The 18,772-nt window shown below is 47.7% G+C and overlaps 2 protein-coding genes across 2 annotated transcripts; one reads left to right on the top strand and one right to left on the bottom strand.

Annotated features, from left to right (window-relative positions):
- The first annotated feature begins 1,654 nt into the window (after window positions 1-1,654).
- Window positions 1,655-2,444, top strand: LOC142473548 (histone H1-like). Its single transcript, XM_075580707.1, has one exon. It carries the CDS (start codon window positions 1,676-1,678, stop codon window positions 2,324-2,326), a length of 651 nt encoding a protein of 216 aa, XP_075436822.1. The 5' UTR covers window positions 1,655-1,675; the 3' UTR covers window positions 2,327-2,444.
- Window positions 2,445-3,000: 556 nt separating this feature from the next.
- LOC142473550 (histone H3) lies at window positions 3,001-3,519 on the bottom strand. Its single transcript, XM_075580708.1, has one exon. It carries the CDS (start codon window positions 3,469-3,471, stop codon window positions 3,061-3,063), a length of 411 nt encoding a protein of 136 aa, XP_075436823.1. The 5' UTR covers window positions 3,472-3,519; the 3' UTR covers window positions 3,001-3,060.
- Between the last annotated feature and the right edge of the window lie 15,253 nt (window positions 3,520-18,772).

An 18,772-nucleotide genomic window follows, 5' to 3' on the forward strand; every position in this document is an offset into this window, starting at 1 on the left:
CGTCACAGATGTGCGTCTAGCGTTCTCCGAGCAAGCGGCTGACGGTGAGGTTCCCCGCAGCGGCATACATAGCCGAATCATCCTCCGCCCCGTGTGGCGTTCTGAAGCTGGTATACAGAGGGCTGGATACAGTTGATAGGACTTTCCACCGTAACACTCGGTATTGGAGTGTTCTCTACATCTGGAGTGGCAGTTCCCCTGCGGTGACGACTGCTGTACCCTGCATGCTGTTCCACGAGACCTGTGAGAAGCCAGCCAACCTAGAAGTCCTGTATCCTGAGCACAGATTGGTAACATGTCCATAACATGTTCTGCTTAAATCTAACTATATTGATGTACGTGTGATACTCACCAGTTTACTAATACAATTTTGTTTAAATATTGCACAATGAGGTTTTTTGCGCTGTCTCTCTCTTTGTTTTTGCATTAGTTTGGTTGTGGAGCGGTACCACGAGCGCAGCAGCATAAACCTCTCATATTGTAAACAGGTTATCTTATTTGTATTATTAATATCACTAAGAGCACATTAACACATTTTTTAGAGCGCAATTCACTTTTTTTCTACCATAAAACTAGCAGCGCTATACAAGAACGTACTATTATTTTTATTATTATATTATTTTCTGGTGATAGTGATCCTGATATAAAGATGTTAAAAGTTCTGGTCTCTGGTGACAATGGTCACAAAACATGTCAGTTCCTATACATAGTGCTAATAGTGACATTACATAGTTATGTAACACACAGGGTGACTAATAACCTAATCTTCCATTAATATCACATATATATATATATTTTGTAACCGACAAATAAACATATTTTTAACACTTCCCAATTGTATTATAAAGCTTAAACAAAATAGATGTTTGATTATTACATTATTAAAATATATTTACTGTCATTCACATGATGTGTATGTTACTATGATTTTGTTTTTAGAAAACATAATGTTACATACATATCATTCTAAACTATTCATTTGCAGAACAGATGGAATACAAATCTTTTCGAATCTCCCATTTAATAACCAATATTCATAACTGACAATGGAATAATACAGAGCTTAGTACCGGGGAAATGGAACAACATGAAATAGCAATGTACACTGCACAGGAATTATTGTGCTACTTGTACATATATAGTGAATCCCCAGACCATGTTTATATATTTATATGCACATTATTTTAAACTGATTCTGTAGAATAATATGTCCTTAGTGTCACTGTATGAGGATGGAGGTTGCACATTTAGTCTGAGCAAAGTAAAAGTGACAGAAATAGACAGATATGAATGAAATCTGGCAAATCCCGGGCTACAGAGCCGAACTTTCACACATTATTCCTAATTGTGTTTGTACTTTCCCAGCAGAAAAATGATACTGCAGTGAAGAGAATATAATTCCTTATAAATTGCATGCAAGAAGGGGGGATGTTAGTAATAATTAGGGGATAAAATGCCCTTTTCTTGCAGCCTCAGAAACACAAAGTCAGAGCAGTGTTTGTGATCCGGGAGGATGAAAGTCAGGGGGGGCTTAGTGATTATACCCAATGAGAAAGAAGCTCACTCCGATAACTAACCAATCACAGAGCAGCAGGCTCTCTATATAAGTCCCGGCAGGTCCCCGCCCCCAGTATAACTTTCTGTCAGTGTGTTGGAGATTTTACCTGCAGCTGCAATGGCCGAGACCGCTCCTGCTCCTCCAGCTGAAAGCGCCGCCAAGAAGAAGCAGCCGAAGAAAGCTGCCGGAGCCTCGAAAAGCCGCCCAGCAAAGTCCGGTCCCAGCGTGTCCGATCTGATAGTGAGAGCTGTGTCCGCCTCTAAGGAGCGCAGCGGGGTCTCCTTGTCCACTCTGAAGAAGGCTCTGGCTGCAGGAGGCTACGATGTGGAGAAGAATAACAGCCGCCTGAAGCTGGCTCTCAAGGGCTTGGTGAGCAAGGAAACCCTGATCCAGCTGAAAGGGAGCGGAGCCTCCGGATCGTTCAAGCTGAATAAGAAGCAGCTGGAGAGCAAGGAGAAGGCGGCCAAGAAAAAGGATGTGGGGAAACCCAAGAAGCCAGTGGCAAAGAAACCCGCCAAGTCCCCCAAGAAACCCAAAAAGGCTCCGGCGGGAGTGAAGAAAAGCCCCAAAAAGGTCAAGAAACCGGCGGCCGCCAAGAAGCCAGCAAAAAGCCCGAAGAAGTCTAAAGCTGCCAAGCCCAGGAAGGCTGTGAAGAGCCCGGCGGCTAAAAAGGCTGCAAAGCCAAAAGCTGCTAAGAGTCCAGCTAAGGCCAAGGCAGCCAAACCCAAAGCAGCAAAGCCCAAGAGGGCGGCAGCTCCTAAGAAGTGAGACCGACAACTTCAGCCTCTTACAAACACAAAGGCTCTTTTAAGAGCCACCACAACCCCACATAGAGAGCTGTGCACATAATGTGTAACTGGGAATGTTTCTCCAACTTATCCCATGCAGGGGTTTGTGTTATACTGCCAGAGCATAAGTGTATATGCATTGATACTGCGAGCACTGTAAGGTGCATGTGTAAGTTTGTAGTCCCTAACCTATTGCACGAATACATGTTTCTCAGACAAACTGACATATTAGGTGACATTATGGTTTTGTTTGTGTCTACATAATATTCACATACACGGTTTATAGAAAATAAAAATAGTTTAGTTTACATCAGAAAAACTTATTTATCACCATGTTATAAAAGTGTTTACATCACATTGAAAGCATCAAGCACATGCTATTCCCTAATACTTCAGTTTGATCACAAGTGGCACATGGGAGGGGGGACATTTACAGGTTTGTCTTTACGTGCACCCATATACAGGATGAAATGGTGACTGCATGCAAGTCTATATATCACATGACAAAGAATACACAAATATTGAAGGTGCGTTTATCTATATTGTCACACATCAAGTACATATGTTGATACAAGGATAACACACTTCTTTAATTCTCTATATTGAGATCAGTATCCGTGTGTTAATATTGATCAGGCCATTTCATTGAAAATGTGGTGGCTCTTAAAAGAGCCTTTGTTTTTCGGGTGTAAACGAAGTCAGGGTGCAGCCGGCCTAAGCTCTCTCCCCTCTGATCCTGCGGGCCAGCTGGATGTCCTTGGGCATGATGGTGACCCTCTTGGCGTGGATAGCGCACAGGTTGGTGTCCTCGAAGAGCCCCACCAGATAAGCCTCGCTGGCCTCCTGCAGAGCCATGACAGCCGAGCTCTGGAAGCGCAGGTCAGTCTTGAAGTCCTGGGCGATCTCCCGGACCAGGCGCTGGAAGGGCAGCTTGCGGATGAGCAGCTCGGTGGACTTCTGGTAGCGGCGGATCTCCCTGAGAGCCACAGTACCGGGCCGGTAGCGGTGAGGCTTCTTCACTCCGCCGGTGGCCGGAGCGCTCTTTCTGGCAGCCTTGGTCGCTAGCTGCTTACGGGGAGCCTTCCCTCCGGTGGATTTCCGGGCGGTCTGCTTGGTCCGGGCCATCCTGTGCTGCTGTGTCAGTGCGCGTCTCCGGTCAGGAACTAATAAAGAAAAAAAACGCTGCAGCTGCGTATTTATGGACTGCAGATCGCTGTGATTGGCTGCTTTGGTCCCGCCCTTCGCTCTGATTGGTTCTGTGAAAGCCGTTGCGATGTTCAAAAATCCCGCCTCAGACCGATATCGTCCTAATAAAGTTATTATTTATTTAGTGCTTGTAAGTGGGACAATTAAAAAGATTTAATGTGATAACATTAGTGTTTGCACAGATACAGCACAGAGCTCTCTGACATGGAACATGTACTTATACCAAATATTCAAATGATCTTTAATCGGTGAAATGTAATATGAGGGGTTTTCTTTCCCAGATCATTGCTTCAATGGGACTTTCTTGGTTCCTCTTCTTCTAATGTTCACATTGTGTTATTATTATAAACCCGAACACAGAGACACAAAGAGGCGGAACCGCGCGGCTCGTTTCCATAATGCCTGCAGTTCCCAGAGCACCACACGGTGGCAGTGCTGCGCTATAAATGGGGCTTCCCTCAATGTCTTCTCGCTCTGATTTATTCATTGATTGAGATTACATTGATTAGAAATTGAGAGCTTTTCTTTGGAGAATAGAGAGATTATTCATTAGATTCATTCAATTCATTCATTAGAGATTTTGGATTGGAGGGATTCAGATTGATTGAACTGACCGGAGAGGCTGATGACTCCTCGAGTGGGTCACTTCCCATCACAGCGCCCGCCGCCGACACCACTTTCCGGAGTTTCAGTCGGGGATGTATTGACTGGCCCGTTTGGAGAGCCGCCGCTGCCACATGGTTCATTGCGCATCGCTTTGCTTTATAGCTTTATTGCACTGTATGCTGAGTTCTGTGTGCATTACTGAGCCCAGAGCTGCGACTTGCTGTGACCCCCGGCCTTGCCCCCCCCCCTGCCTAGTGCTGTGCCCCCCCCTGTTTAGTGCAGTGCCCCCCCCCTGTGCTCTGTGCCCCCCCCGTGCTCTGTGCCCCCCCAGTGCTCAGTGCCCCCCCCTGTGCGCCACCCTGTGCTCTGTGCTGCGCCCCCCTGCGCTCTGTGTTGTGCCCCCCCGCGCTCTCTGCTGTGCCCCCCTGTGCTCTGTGCTCCCCCCTGTGCTCTGTGCTGTGCCCCCCCTGCGCTCTGTGCTGTGCCCCCCCTGCGCTCTGTGCTGTGCCCCCCCTGCGCTCTGTGCTGTGCCCCCCCTGCGCTCTGTGCTGTGCCCCCCCTGCGCTCTGTGCTGTGCCCCCCCTGCGCTCTGTGCTGTGCCCCCCCTGCGCTCTGTGCTGTGCCCCCCCTGCGCTCTGTGCTGTGCCCCCCCCAGCGCTCTGTGCTGTGCCCCCCCTGCGCTCTGTGCTGTGCCCCCCCTGCGCTCTGTGCTGTGCCCCCCCTGTGCTCTGTGCTGTGCCCCCCCTGCGCTCTGTGCTGTGCCCCCCCCTGCGCTCTGTGCTGTGCCCCCCTGCGCTTGGTGCCGTGCCCCCCCTGCGCCGTGTGCTTTTGCTCCCTGCGTTGCGTGCTTTGGGCCGTGTGCTCACCGCCGTGCGCCGTGTGTGGCTCTGATTTGGGCCGTGTGCCCGCCGCCGTGCGGGTGCGTGGCTCTGATTTGGGCCGTGTGCCCGCCGCCGTGCGGGTGCGTGGCTCTGATTTGGGCTGTGTGCTCGCCGCCGTGTGTGTGTGTGGCTCTGACTTGTGCCGTGTGCTCACCGCCGTGCGTGTGGCTCTGATTTGTGCCGTGTGCCCGCCGCCGTGCGTGTGGCTCTGATTTGTGCCGTGTGCCCGCCGCCGTGCGGGTGCGTGGCTCTGGTCTGCGCCTTATTATGGCAGAGGCAAATGTGCCACCTATGGAGACTGCAATACATGATGCTGCAGAAGACATGGACTACACTTTAGTGAAGAAGAGAGGGCGAGCAAACTCTGATAGCTCCAATGGTTCTTCCCCTCCATCGGTAGCAAAGACAAAGATGCAGAAGCACAAGGAAGACCAAGGCATCAAAACATCAAACCGCTTCGAGCCACTTGCTGGTGCCGATGACTGCTCAGGGCCCAGGTGCAACGATGAAGAGACTGCACTCCCACCCAAAAAGATTCGCATACCACCGGTAATGGTTAGGAATATGAAGACCCACAAGGACCTTGTCGACATCCTCACCGAACACTGCACTTCCCCGTTTGTAGTTAAACCACGGGCGAACCACGCAAAGATCACTACCACAACTGTGGACGACTACCGGAGCTTGACGGACTGCTTTGCAAAGCAGGGCATAGAATACTACACCTTCCCACTGACGCGCCTAAAGCCCCAGAAATTTGTAATTCGCGGCTTACCAGCAAACGCCTCCGTGGGGGAGATTTCCCACGACCTCGCGGAACATGGACTTCCAGTCAAGAGCGTAGCCCAGTTGACATCCCCGGTGGACAAGACCAAGAAGTTCCCTTTGTTTATTGTCACACTGGCAGAAACCCCGGAGAGCCAGCCTGCAGATCTTACCAAGATTACCAAGCTTTGTAGCTGTGTGGTAACCACAGAAGCGCCAAAGGGCAGAAAAGGCCCAACCATGTGTTTCAACTGCCAACGGCTCGGGCATACCTCTGCATTCTGCCACCAGAAGCCACGCTGTGTGTGTTGTGGAGAGAACCACAACTCCAAGGAATGCCCACGAGATAGGAAGAAGGAGCCGGCGACATGTGCAAACTGCAAAGGCCCACACCCGGCAAGCTACCGTGGTTGCCCGTACCTCACAAAAGCAAAGCAAGAGGCACGGGAAAAGCGGACACCCCACCTGATGGAGCAGGCACCAAGGAAGACACCCACTACTCAATACCAGCTTCCCCGCCTGGCGCCGGAGAGACAGAGGACCACAGAACACCTGATCCCAGACCAAGGCACGGCATCCACCCAGAGGATGCAAAACCCAGACGGACAGACCTACGCGGAAACTCTCAGGACACCATCCACCAACCCCGTTGAGGCGGCCAACCCGGACCCCGCAGGCGGAACCGCAAGCCCAACAAACTGGCTAGAGATCATCCTTAAAATAGCGAGCGCTATTGCGAGAATGGATATTCACCCCATTGTGACAATGATAGCGAATCTCATCCCGGCCCTTCTCAGGAGCACAGAAACTAACCACCATGGCAGCAACATCTAAACGCAGTTCTGTCATCGTGATGTGGAATGCAAATGGTATCAGCAAGAAGACAGATGAACTCCTTCACCTGATGGAATCGAGGAATGTATGCGCAGCTCTGCTCTCGGAGACCCACCTTCAAGGAAACCAAAAACTAAGCCTGGCGAACCACAGGGTATACCGTACCGACCGGGCAACAGGAGCCAGAGGTGGTGGGACGGCTGTGATTGTTAACACACGGGTCAGCCATAATGAGATTGCACTACCACCCCTCCGGAGTATTGAAGCCACTGGAGTACAGGTAAAGACTGCAACAGGACCACTGCGACTAATTGCCACCTACTGCCCCCCTAAGGTGAAGCTACATTTGGGAGACTTGGAAGCTCTGCTGGACTCCACTGTCCCAACCATCATCGGGGGAGACCTAAATGCCAAACACCGGTGCTGGAACTCAAGGACAGCAAACTCCAGAGGACAAGCTCTTCTTGCTTACTCAAAGGAGAGTGACTTTGTAGTGGCTGGCCCTACAGAACCCACCCACTACCCAGGCACTGCAAGCCACACACCGGATGTCCTGGACATTGTCTTACTGAAGAACGTGAAACATTCTGTCCAGTTGGAAACCCTGGCGGAACTGACCTCAGACCACAACCCAGTTACCATTACTGTTGGCGACGAGATGGAAACCCACCAGCAAACACCCAGGTACAACTTCACCAGGGCGAACTGGAGCCTGTACAAAGAAGAGTTGAGCAACATCACAAATCCCCGCCCCTTGGACACCAACGGAGACATTGATGATGCTGTTAACACCTTTACTACCGCAGTCCAACATGCAATAGAGCACAGCGTCCCGAAACAGATGCCCAAACGCTGCTCCATCTACGACCTACCGAGCGGGATCAAGCAAGCGATTGCTGAGAAAAACAGGGCCCGACGCCAGTGGCAGAAGTTCCGCACACCTGACCTTCTGGTAAAGTACAACTCACTTGCCAGACTACTGCGACAGCAAATCAGCCAACACCGGGGGGAGAGGTGGGAGGCCGCAGCAGCCAAGCTGAAGGAATACGACAACTCTGTTTGGAGAATGACCCGACGCCTGACCGGGAAGAAGGAGCCTAATCCACCTATCCAGGGCCAGACCCACCTGGCATGTAGCAACAAGGACAAGGCAGAGGTTCTCGCTGACACACTGGAGACAACTTTTAGGCCTAACCAAGCCAGCAAAATAGCACGGGAAGTTGAGCAAGGAGTTAACAGGCATCTTACCGAGCACCTACCAGAGACCGAAGCGGAAACCCTTGAAGGATGCACCAGGACTGAGATAACGCAACTTGCAGAAAAGCTGGCAAATGGCAAAGCACCAGGAAGTGACGGAATTACCAACCTGGCCATCAAGAATCTTCCGCCGGCAGCCATGGAATGCCTCACAGAAATCTTCAATGCATGCATGCGGCTCCAGCACTTTCCTCAATCCTGGAAGGAAGCCAAGGTCATTGTATTTCCAAAGCCTGGAAAACCACTGAGGGATCCTGCAAACTACCGTCCGATAAGCCTGCTCTCTGGACTATCGAAACTCCTGGAGAAAGTTATTCTTACGCGCCTCCGCCACTTTGCCTCTGGTAAAAACATTCTACTAAAGGAGCAATTTGGATTCCGGAAGGACCACTCAACCAACCATCAGCTGCTGCGAGTCGTTGACATAATAAGCCATGGATTCAACATCCACAAATCAACTGGAGTTGTCTTCTTGGACGTGGCCAAAGCGTTTGACAGAGTTTGGCATGAAGGACTACTGCACAAAATGATCAACCTGAAATTCCCAAACTACCTGATTAAGCTGACTGCAAGCTACTTGCGGGAGCGCACATTCCACGTGGCTGTGCGGGAAGAGCTCTCAACAACACGCCCCATCTGCGCTGGCGTGCCACAGGGATCAGTCCTGGGACCTTTCCTTTTCAACCTCTTCATGAATGACATCCCCACAGACCTCCACAAGACTCAACTGGCACTCTACGCAGACGATGTGGCAGTCATCTCCCAGTCCTTCAGAGAGAAAGAAGTAGCTAAGAACATCCAGAAAGCACTAGACATGCTATCAACATGGTACAGCGACTGGCAAGTAGGACTGAACTCCAGCAAGACTACAGCTACACTGTTTACCAAAAAGAGGATCAAGGCACACCCGCCAATCACCCTCAACGGAGAGGCTGTCAAATGGGAGCCAAACAGCTCTTACCTAGGTGTAATCCTAGATAGCAAACTAAGCTGGAGAAACCACATTGAGAAGATTCAACAGAAGGCAACAACCAAGCTGGCAGCACTGTACCCTCTGCTGAAGACAAGGACCATGCCCATCAAGAGCAAAGTCAATGTGATCAAGGCGATCATTAGACCCACAATGACATACGCCTCCCCGGTGTGGAGTGGTTGCCACCAACATCAAAGATCATCTCTCCAAAAATTACAGAACAAGGCGCTGCGGATTGCGTCCAACGCTCCACTTCCTACAAGAATAGCAGACCTTCATAGGGAACTGGGTATCGAGATGTTAGATGAACATCTAAAGAAGCTCAACAAGAAATTCTACAAGGAACTGGACCAGAACTCAAACCCGCTGATCAAGAAGCTTGCTGCGATCTCTGCAAACCCATTTGACCGCTACCCACGACCCATCACAGCGCTGAACCTGTGAAACCAACTCAACTGTGGCAAGTAACACAGATCAAGAAGCTTCCTAAAGAGTGCGACAATACACTCAACAAGAGAACTTGGAGTAATGAGACTCAAGCCTCGGTATCCAATATCACCACTGACAGATTTAATCTGTCAGTCAGAACAGAACGGTCAGTCTTCTCGCTCTTTTTCTTTGATTGATTCAGATTGATTGAACTGACCGGAGAGGCTGATGACTCCTCGAGTGGGCCACTTCCAATCACAGCGCCCGCCGCCGACACCACTTTCCGGAGTTTCAGTCGGGGATGTATTGACTGGCCCGTTTGGAGAGAAACCGCTGCCACGTGGGTCATTGCCCATCGCTTTACTTTATAGCTTTATTGCACTGTATGCTGAGTTCTGTGTGCAGTACTGAGCCCAGAGCTGTGACTTGCTGTGACCCCCGGCCTTGCCCCCCCCCCTGCCTAGTGCTGTGCCCCCCTGTTTAGTGCAGTGCCCCCCCCTGTGCGCTGTGCTGCGCCCCCCTGTGCTCTGTGTTGCGCCCCCCTGTGCTCTGTGTTGTGCCCCCCCGCGCTCTGTGCTGTGCCCCCCTGCGCTCTGTGCTGTGCCCCCCTGTGCTCTGTGCTCCCCCCTGTGCTCTCTGCTCCCCCCTGCGCTCTGTGCTGTGCCCCCCCTGCGCTCTGTGCTGTGCCCCCCTGTGCTCTGTGCTGTGCCCCCCCTGCACTCTGTGCTGTGCCCCCCCTGCGCTCTGTGCTGTGCCCCCCCTGCGCTCTGTGCTGTGCCCCCCCTGAACTCGGTGCTGTGCCCCCACTGAACTTGGTGCCGTGCCCCCCCCTGCGCCGTGTGCTTTTGCTCCCTGCGTTGCGTGCTTTGGGCCGTGTGCTCACCGCCGTGCGTGTGTGTGGCTCTGATTTGGGCCGTGTGCCCGCCGCCGTGCGGGTGCGTGGCTCTGATTTGGGCTGTGTGCTCGCCGCCGTGCGGGTGCGTGGCTCTGACTTGTGCCGTGTGCTCGCCGCCGTGTGCGTGGCTCTGATTTGTGCAGTGTGCTCGCCGCCGTGCGTGTGGCTCTGATTTGTGCCGTGTGCCCGCCGCCGTGCGGGTGCGTGGCTCTGGTCTGTGCCTTATTATGGCAGAGGCAAATGTGCCACCTATGGAGACTGCAATACATGATGCTGCAGAAGACATGGACTACACTTTAGTGAAGAAGAGAGGGCGAGCAAACTCTGATAGCTCCAATGGTTCTTCCCCTCCATCGGTAGCAAAGACAAAGATGCAGAAGCACAAGGAAGACCAAGGCATCAAAACATCAAACCGCTTCGAGCCACTTGCTAATGCCGATGACTGCACAGGGCCCAGGTGCAACGATGAAGAGACTGCACTCCCACCCAAAAAGATTCGCATACCACCGGTAATGGTTAGGAATATGAAGACCCACAAGGACCTTGTAGACATCCTCACCGAGCACTGCACTTCCCCGTTTGTAGTTAAACCACGGGCGAACCACGCAAAGATCACTACCACAACTGTGGACGACTACCGGAGCTTAACGGACTGCTTTGCAAAGCAGGGCATAGAATACTACACCTTCCCACTGACGCGCCTAAAGCCCCAGAAATTTGTAATTCGCGGCTTACCAGCAAACGCCTCCGTGGGGGAGATTTCCCACGACCTCGCGGAACATGGACTTCCAGTCAAGAGCGTAGCCCAATTGACATCCCCGGTGGACAAGACCAAGAAGTTCCCTTTGTTTATTGTCACACTGGCAGAAACCCCGGAGAGCCAGCCTGCAGATCTTACCAAGATTACCAAGCTCTGTAGCTGTGTGGTAACCACAGAAGCGCCAAAGGGCAGAAAAGGCCCAACCATGTGTTTCAACTGCCAACGGCTCGGGCATACCTCTGCATTCTGCCACCAGAAGCCACGCTGTGTGTGTTGTGGAGAGAACCACAACTCCAAGGAATGCCCACGAGATAGGAAGAAGGAGCCGGCGACATGTGCAAACTGCAAAGGCCCACACCCGGCAAGCTACCGTGGTTGCCCGTACCTCACAAAAGCAAAGCAAGAGGCACGGGAAAAGCGGACACCCAACCTGATGGAGCAGGCACCAAGGAAGACACCCACTACTCAATACCAGCTTCCCCGCCTGGCGCCGGAGAGACAGAGGACCACAGAACACCTGATCCCAGACCAAGGCACGGCATCCACCCAGAGGATGCAAAACCCAGACGGACAGACCTACGCGGAAACTCTCAGGACACCATCCACCAACCCCGTTGAGGCGGCCAACCCGGACCCCCGCAGGCGGAACCGCAAGCCCAACAAACTGGCTAGAGATCATCCTTAAAATAGCGAGCGCTATTGCGAGAATGGATATTCACCCCATTGTGACAATGATAGCGAATCTCATCCCGGCCCTTCTCAGGAGCACAGAAACTAACCACCATGGCAGCAACATCTAAACGCAGTTCTGTCATCGTGATGTGGAATGCAAATGGTATCAGCAAGAAGACAGATGAACTCCTTCACCTGATGGAATCGAGGAATGTATGCGCAGCTCTGCTCTCGGAGACCCACCTTCAAGGAAACCAAAAACTAAGCCTGGCGAACCACAGGGTATACCGTACCGACCGGGCAACAGGAGCCAGAGGTGGTGGGACGGCTGTGATTGTTAACACACGGGTCAGCCATAATGAGATTGCACTACCACCCCTCCGGAGTATTGAAGCCACTGGAGTACAGGTAAAGACTGCAACAGGACCACTGCGACTAATTGCCACCTACTGCCCGCCTAAGGTGAAGCTACATTTGGGAGACTTGGAAGCCCTGCTGGACTCCACTGTCCCAACCATCATCGGGGGAGACCTAAATGCCAAACACCGGTGCTGGAACTCAAGGACAGCAAACTCCAGAGGACAAGCTCTTCTTGCTTACTCAAAGGAGAGTGACTTTGTAGTGGCTGGCCCTACAGAACCCACCCACTACCCAGGCACTGCAAGCCACACACCGGATGTCCTGGACATTGTCTTACTGAAGAACGTGAAACATTCTGTCCAGTTGGAAACCCTGGCGGAACTGACCTCAGACCACAACCCAGTTACCATTACTGTTGGCGACGAGATGGAAACCCACCAGCAAACACCCAGGTACAACTTCACCAGGGCGAACTGGAGCCTGTACAAAGAAGAGTTGAGCAACATCACAAACCCCCGCCCCTTGGACACCAACGGAGACATTGATGATGCTGTTAACACCTTTACTACCGCAGTCCAACATGCAATAGAGCACAGCGTCCCAAAACAGATGCCCAAACGCTGCTCCATCTACGACCTACCGAGCGGGATCAAGCAAGCGATTGCTGAGAAAAACAGGGCCCGACGCCAGTGGCAGAAGTTCCGCACACCTGACCTTCTGGTAAAGTACAACTCACTTGCCAGACTACTGCGACAGCAAATCAGCCAACACCGGGGGGAGAGGTGGGAGGCCGCAGCAGCCAAGCTGAAGGAATCCGACAACTCTGTTTGGAGAATGACCCGACGCCTGACCGGGAAGAAGGAGCCTAATCCACCTATCCAGGGCCAGACCCACCTGGCATGTAGCAACAAGGACAAGGCAGAGGTTCTCGCTGACACACTGGAGACAACTTTTAGGCCTAACCAAGCCAGCAAAATAGCACGGGAAGTTGAGCAAGGAGTTAACAGGCATCTTACCGAGCACCTACCAGAGACCGAAGCGGAAACCCTTGAAGGATGCACCAGGACCGAGATAACGCAACTTGCAGAAAAGCTGGCAAATGGCAAAGCACCAGGAAGTGACGGAATTACCAACCTGGCCATCAATATGCTTCCGCCGGCAGCCATGGAATGCCTCACAGAAATCTTCAATGCATGCATGCGGCTCCAGCACTTTCCTCAATCCTGGAAGGAAGCCAAGGTCATTGTATTTCCAAAGCCTGGAAAACCACGGAGGGATCCTGCAAACTACCGTCCGATAAGCCTGCTCTCTGGACTATCGAAACTCCTGGAGAAAGTTATTCTTACGCGCCTCCGCCACTTTGCCTCTGGTAAAAACATTCTACTAAAGGAGCAATTTGGATTCCGGAAGGACCACTCAACCAACCATCAGCTGCTGCGAGTCGTTGACATAATAAGCCATGGATTCAACATCCACAAATCAACTGGAGTTGTCTTCTTGGACGTGGCCAAAGCGTTTGACAGAGTTTGGCATGAAGGACTACTGCACAAAATGATCAACCTGAAATTCCCAAACTACCTGATTAAGCTGACTGCAAGCTACTTGCGGGAGCGCACATTCCACGTGGCTGTGCGAGAAGAGCTCTCAACAACACGCCCCATCCGCGCTGGCGTGCCACAGGGATCAGTCCTGGGACCTTTCCTTTTCAACCTCTTCATGAATGACATCCCCACAGACCTCCACAAGACTCAACTGGCACTCTACGCAGACGATGTGGCAGTCATCTCCCAGTCCTTCAGAGAGAAAGAAGTAGCTAAGAACATCCAGAAAGCACTAGACATGCTATCAACATGGTACAGCGACTGGCAAGTAGGACTGAACTCCAGCAAGACTACAGCTACACTGTTTACCAAAAAGAGGATCAAGGCACACCCACCAATCACCCTCAACGGAGAGGCTGTCAAATGGGAGCCTAACAGCTCTTACCTAGGTATAATCCTAGATAGCAAACTAAGCTGGAGAAACCACATTGAGAAGATTCAACAGAAGGCAACAACCAAGCTGGCAGCACTGTACCCTCTGCTGAAGACAAGGACCATGCCCATCAAGAGCAAAGTCAATGTGATCAAGGCGATCATTAGACCCACAATGACATACGCCTCCCCGGTGTGGAGTGGTTGCCACCAACATCAAAGATCATCTCTCCAAAAATTACAGAACAAGGCGCTGCGGATTGCGTCCAACGCTCCACTTCCTACAAGAATAGCAGACCTTCATAGGGAACTGGGTATCGAGATGTTAGATGAACATCTAAAGAAGCTCAACAAGAAATTCTACAAGGAACTGGACCAGAACTCAAACCCGCTGATCAAGAAGCTTGCTGCGATCTCTGCAAACCCATTTGACCGCTACCCACGACCCATCACAGCGCTGAACCTGTGAAACCAACTCAACTGTGGCAAGTAACACAGATCAAGAAGCTTCCTAAAGAGTGCGACAATACACTCAACAAGAGAACTTGGAGTAATGAGGCTCAAGCCTCGGTATCCAATATCACCACTGACAGATTTAATCTGTCAGTCAGAACAGAACGGTCAGTCTTCTCGCTGTCACTGCTCTGTGTGATCTGATCAGCTCCTAACCGGGCTCTTTGGCTTCCCTCTAATGCTCCAGTCACAGTAGTTTGCTTTTAATTAAAATACCAAGTCTGTATATGTGTATACACAATGTGTTATAGTTTAAGCACAAATTAAATATTCCATAGTGTATTATGTATTTTCTAAATAAAGATGAACATCTGATGTTAGAGTAATATAACTAGACTGAACAGGGTCCTGTATTTAAAGATATCTATTAAACGTATCCTCATTCCTTATTTATTGAACTATATCACTGCATATGAAATATTAAAATTACCAATGTAAATACACACTATCTAATACATTTAAACATAAGCTGAACTATATCAAGAGTTATTTTTTTTATTTTTCAGATACAATATTAGCATTTAAGATGACGATTTAATTATGCATTAATTGTTGCTGTGTTTTTGCATCTATTTTCCAATGCTTGTCAAACTATTTCACCATTTAGGCAGATCTGGATAAGGATATATTTCCATTGTTTCAAAATGTTTTTTTTATTATTAATTAATGTATCTTCTCATACTGTTCATTCTTTTTTAAACTATAGATTTCTTATTTATCCTGAATAAGTCAGTTAGTTAATTGTAACTACAAATTGAAGAGACATTTTCCCCAAAGCTGCACTCAATATCCCATTCTTAATAAGCCTTCACTTTTAATACTTGCTACACTATTACTATGAACAAACATTACACATGAACCTACCAATCTTTACTTTAAGTGGTGAAGAGAAAGACAGTTGTTTTTCCAATAGTTCACATCCTCTAATTAATATATTATCTATAACGTATCCAATGCTGTTTTTGTTCTTTTATTATTTATAGATAAAATGCATTACATATGTATTGGAATCAATACATTAAATACTCTAATTTCTTGGAGACCATAGTTTTTTCCCCACAGAAATAAGTAAAATAAAATTAATACATTGTTTGTGACAACCTCAGTGAATGAAATCTAACTAATAATAATAATAATAATAATAATATTATTATTATTATTATTATTATTATTATTATTATTATTATTATTATTATTATTATTATTATTATTATTATTATTGTTGTTGTTGTTGTTGTTGTTGTTATTATTATTATTATTATTATTATTATTATTATTATTATTATTATTATTATTATTATTATTATTATTATTATTATTATTATTATGTGCCTAAACCAACATGGTGATTACTTTTACCTAAACAGGTGCTCAAGCGACCAAGTTAATAACACTAGTGTGATCATTTTCTATGCAAATAACTACTTAGTGCTCAAATGTGTCACAATCTCCATTAACCAATCCTACTAAGTAACTATCTCCTATACAATTGCTATCATTAGATACTCTTACAAACTAGTGTAACGGTGATATATGTTGCAACCAATCTCCAATAATAATCTCAGGGGGAAGGTATCTCTCTAAATTGAAAACATTCAGTGTTTGATTTAATGTATCAATCTGCAAACCTTTCTACTCTTCTCTGTAGAGGAAATATTGTATATTGTCTGTAACCTGGTTTTTCACCATTATCTCGTGTTATACCATGTTTCTACTGCAGCTATGGATTCTGGGAAATAAACACACATATAAGCATACAGTGTCACCTTTAACTTAATATCCATATTAACATGATCTCCTATAAGCATAGTTCTGCCTTATTATACAGAAATTTTTTTTGCACAGCTTGCTATATATCGTATAACTTCCATCATGTTTAAAATATAGTTTATATTTCTAAAACATATGTTAGTATGTCTTTGAATATCTGTAATCTAAACAGCTGTTAGATTGTTTTGTGAAATGTAAATGAAGGGAGAGAATGAAAAGCCTGAAAAGCTCCAGCCTCATTGTATTGTATGGGGGCTATGCACTAAGCTCAATGGGTTTGCTTTCTGATGTTAAAAAAAAACCATGTTCCGACTTTAATTTTTTTTTTTTTTTACATGACATCACTTAAAGGGAATGATGCCAGCCAATCAGAATGGCTGTGCTTCATTTGCCTTTAAGATGACGTCACGAAGCCGGCGTTACATGGTATTCCAGCCAATCAGAGTGTGGACGCCGTGTGATACCTTGTGACGCCAGCCATCTTGGATTTAGTGAAATCATCTTAAAGGCAAATGAAGCACAGCCATTCTGATTGGCTGGCATCATTCCCTTTAAGTGATGTAATGTAAAAAAAAAAAAAATAAAGTCGGAACATTTGTTTAACAGCCAATCAGGTGGCTGTTAACCCTTTTGAGGCTAAATGTGATGTCACAGCCCCATTTAAGGCCGTGACGCCTCATTTGAGCCAAGAAGACGACGAGACAACATCGGTTGGGATTTACCATGGGGTTTTTTTTGGATTGACAAATGAAGATAGAAGATAAAGAAGATCAAGACATGGTGACAGATGAAGATAGAATAAGGTGATTAAAGAAAGAAAAATGAAGATTTGGGTACCTGAGCCGCATCTTCATGGCGATGGTATCGGATGCTGTTTGAGGCCTTCAAGGTACGTGAGCTTCCTGTTACCCCGGGAGTCGGAGGGGCACCGCTTCTAATGGTAAGTACTATATTCAATGTTTGTAAATGTCTCTTTTTACAGGTTTCTTCATTGGATGTGTTTTTTTTATTTTTTGGGGGAGGCACATTGACTGATAATATATTAATCTGTACCCCTTTAAGGTACAGATGAATACATTATTATGACAATATTTGGGGGGCATTTGTGGCTTGTTATTGCTGTTGGTTGTTTAAATTTCAATTTCTTATATGGATGTGATTGTTTTTTTTTTCCTGCTTAATGTAATAAAATGTTCGCGATTGGTGTTCGTTTGTAGTTAATGTTGTATTATGTTAGCTAATGCATTTAATGGTTATTTCAGATATTGTTTGAATGTATTTCTTTGTCTTTTAATGTTTACATTCATTAATGTTGTAGTAATTAATTGGCTTGATTGGTTAGTGTTACTATTCATTTTGAGTTGGTTTAGGAATTAATTGTTTTGATTGGTTAATGGTTTAATTAATTCATTGTTGATGTTATTGCTTGTATTCATTGGATTAGCTGGCTACAGTTTTTATTTAGTGAAGTATGTTTTTTTGGAGTTAGGTTTTATTATTGTGTATCTGGTGCATTAATGTATTGTAATTAGGGTGCCCATTGAGTGCTATAGAGGCTTATCATGCCCATATTATTATTATATAGGTATGATGTACCACTATACTACTCAATGGGTACAGGGTGGGTATAGTCAGTTCAGGGTGGGTGCTTAGGCCTCCCGGGTGTGTATCGGGGCAGGCTGGGTTAACCCCTTAATGACTATAGCGGTTAGTAAACGCTAAAGTGATTAAGTGGTTAGGGGCCATTAGAATGTCTTTATTATGTATATTCTATATGCTTTCTTTCAACGGAGGACAGAGAGACCTGTTGTTGTGGTAAGTATAACTGTATTTATTTACTTTATTTATGTATGCTAATGCAGTATTTAATAATGGGAAATTAATCTATTATCCATATCTGAATAATAGTTATTTTGCACATTATTGTACTGTATGTGTTAGGGGGGTGTATTTAGTTAGAAATAATGTTTAGTATTTTTGTAAGCACAACATTGGTACCGCAGGCCCGCGGGTACCCCGGGACTCCCGCGGGGTAAGACGGGGACACCCGCGCGACCCCCGACCTCTCTCGGGGACCCCCGTGGGGTCAGCCGGGTACACCCGCCGGCCTGTTGTATGGGTGTTGCGCATGCAGAAATGTAGAGCAAGAAATTTTTCAAAGTCCAGCTTTTTTTGCGTCTACCTTGAGCTGACGTGTTCTGTTGAACGCAACTTTCGCGTACGCTAAGGTTACGTAGCTTTGTGCATCCCGCTTAAGGGCAGAATTTAACGCAAACAGGGTAACGAACGAGCAAAGTTGGACTTTGAAATATGTCCTGAAAAAAGTCAGTTTTAGAGCGCAAAGTGCCTGTTTGCGTGGCTTAGTGCATCGTGTTCAGCGCAACATCACGTTCTAAGAGCACTTTGCGCTCTAAAAACGACTTAACGGAGCTTAGTGCATGACCCCCTATGTCTTTATTTGTATAGCACCATTAATGTACATAGCAATTCCCATTAGTAATACACGTGGTAATCATATAAATAACACATAAC

Source organism: Ascaphus truei, assembly GCF_040206685.1.
Source record: "Ascaphus truei isolate aAscTru1 chromosome 12 unlocalized genomic scaffold, aAscTru1.hap1 SUPER_12_unloc_2, whole genome shotgun sequence".
Taxonomy (NCBI): domain Eukaryota; kingdom Metazoa; phylum Chordata; class Amphibia; order Anura; family Ascaphidae; genus Ascaphus; species Ascaphus truei.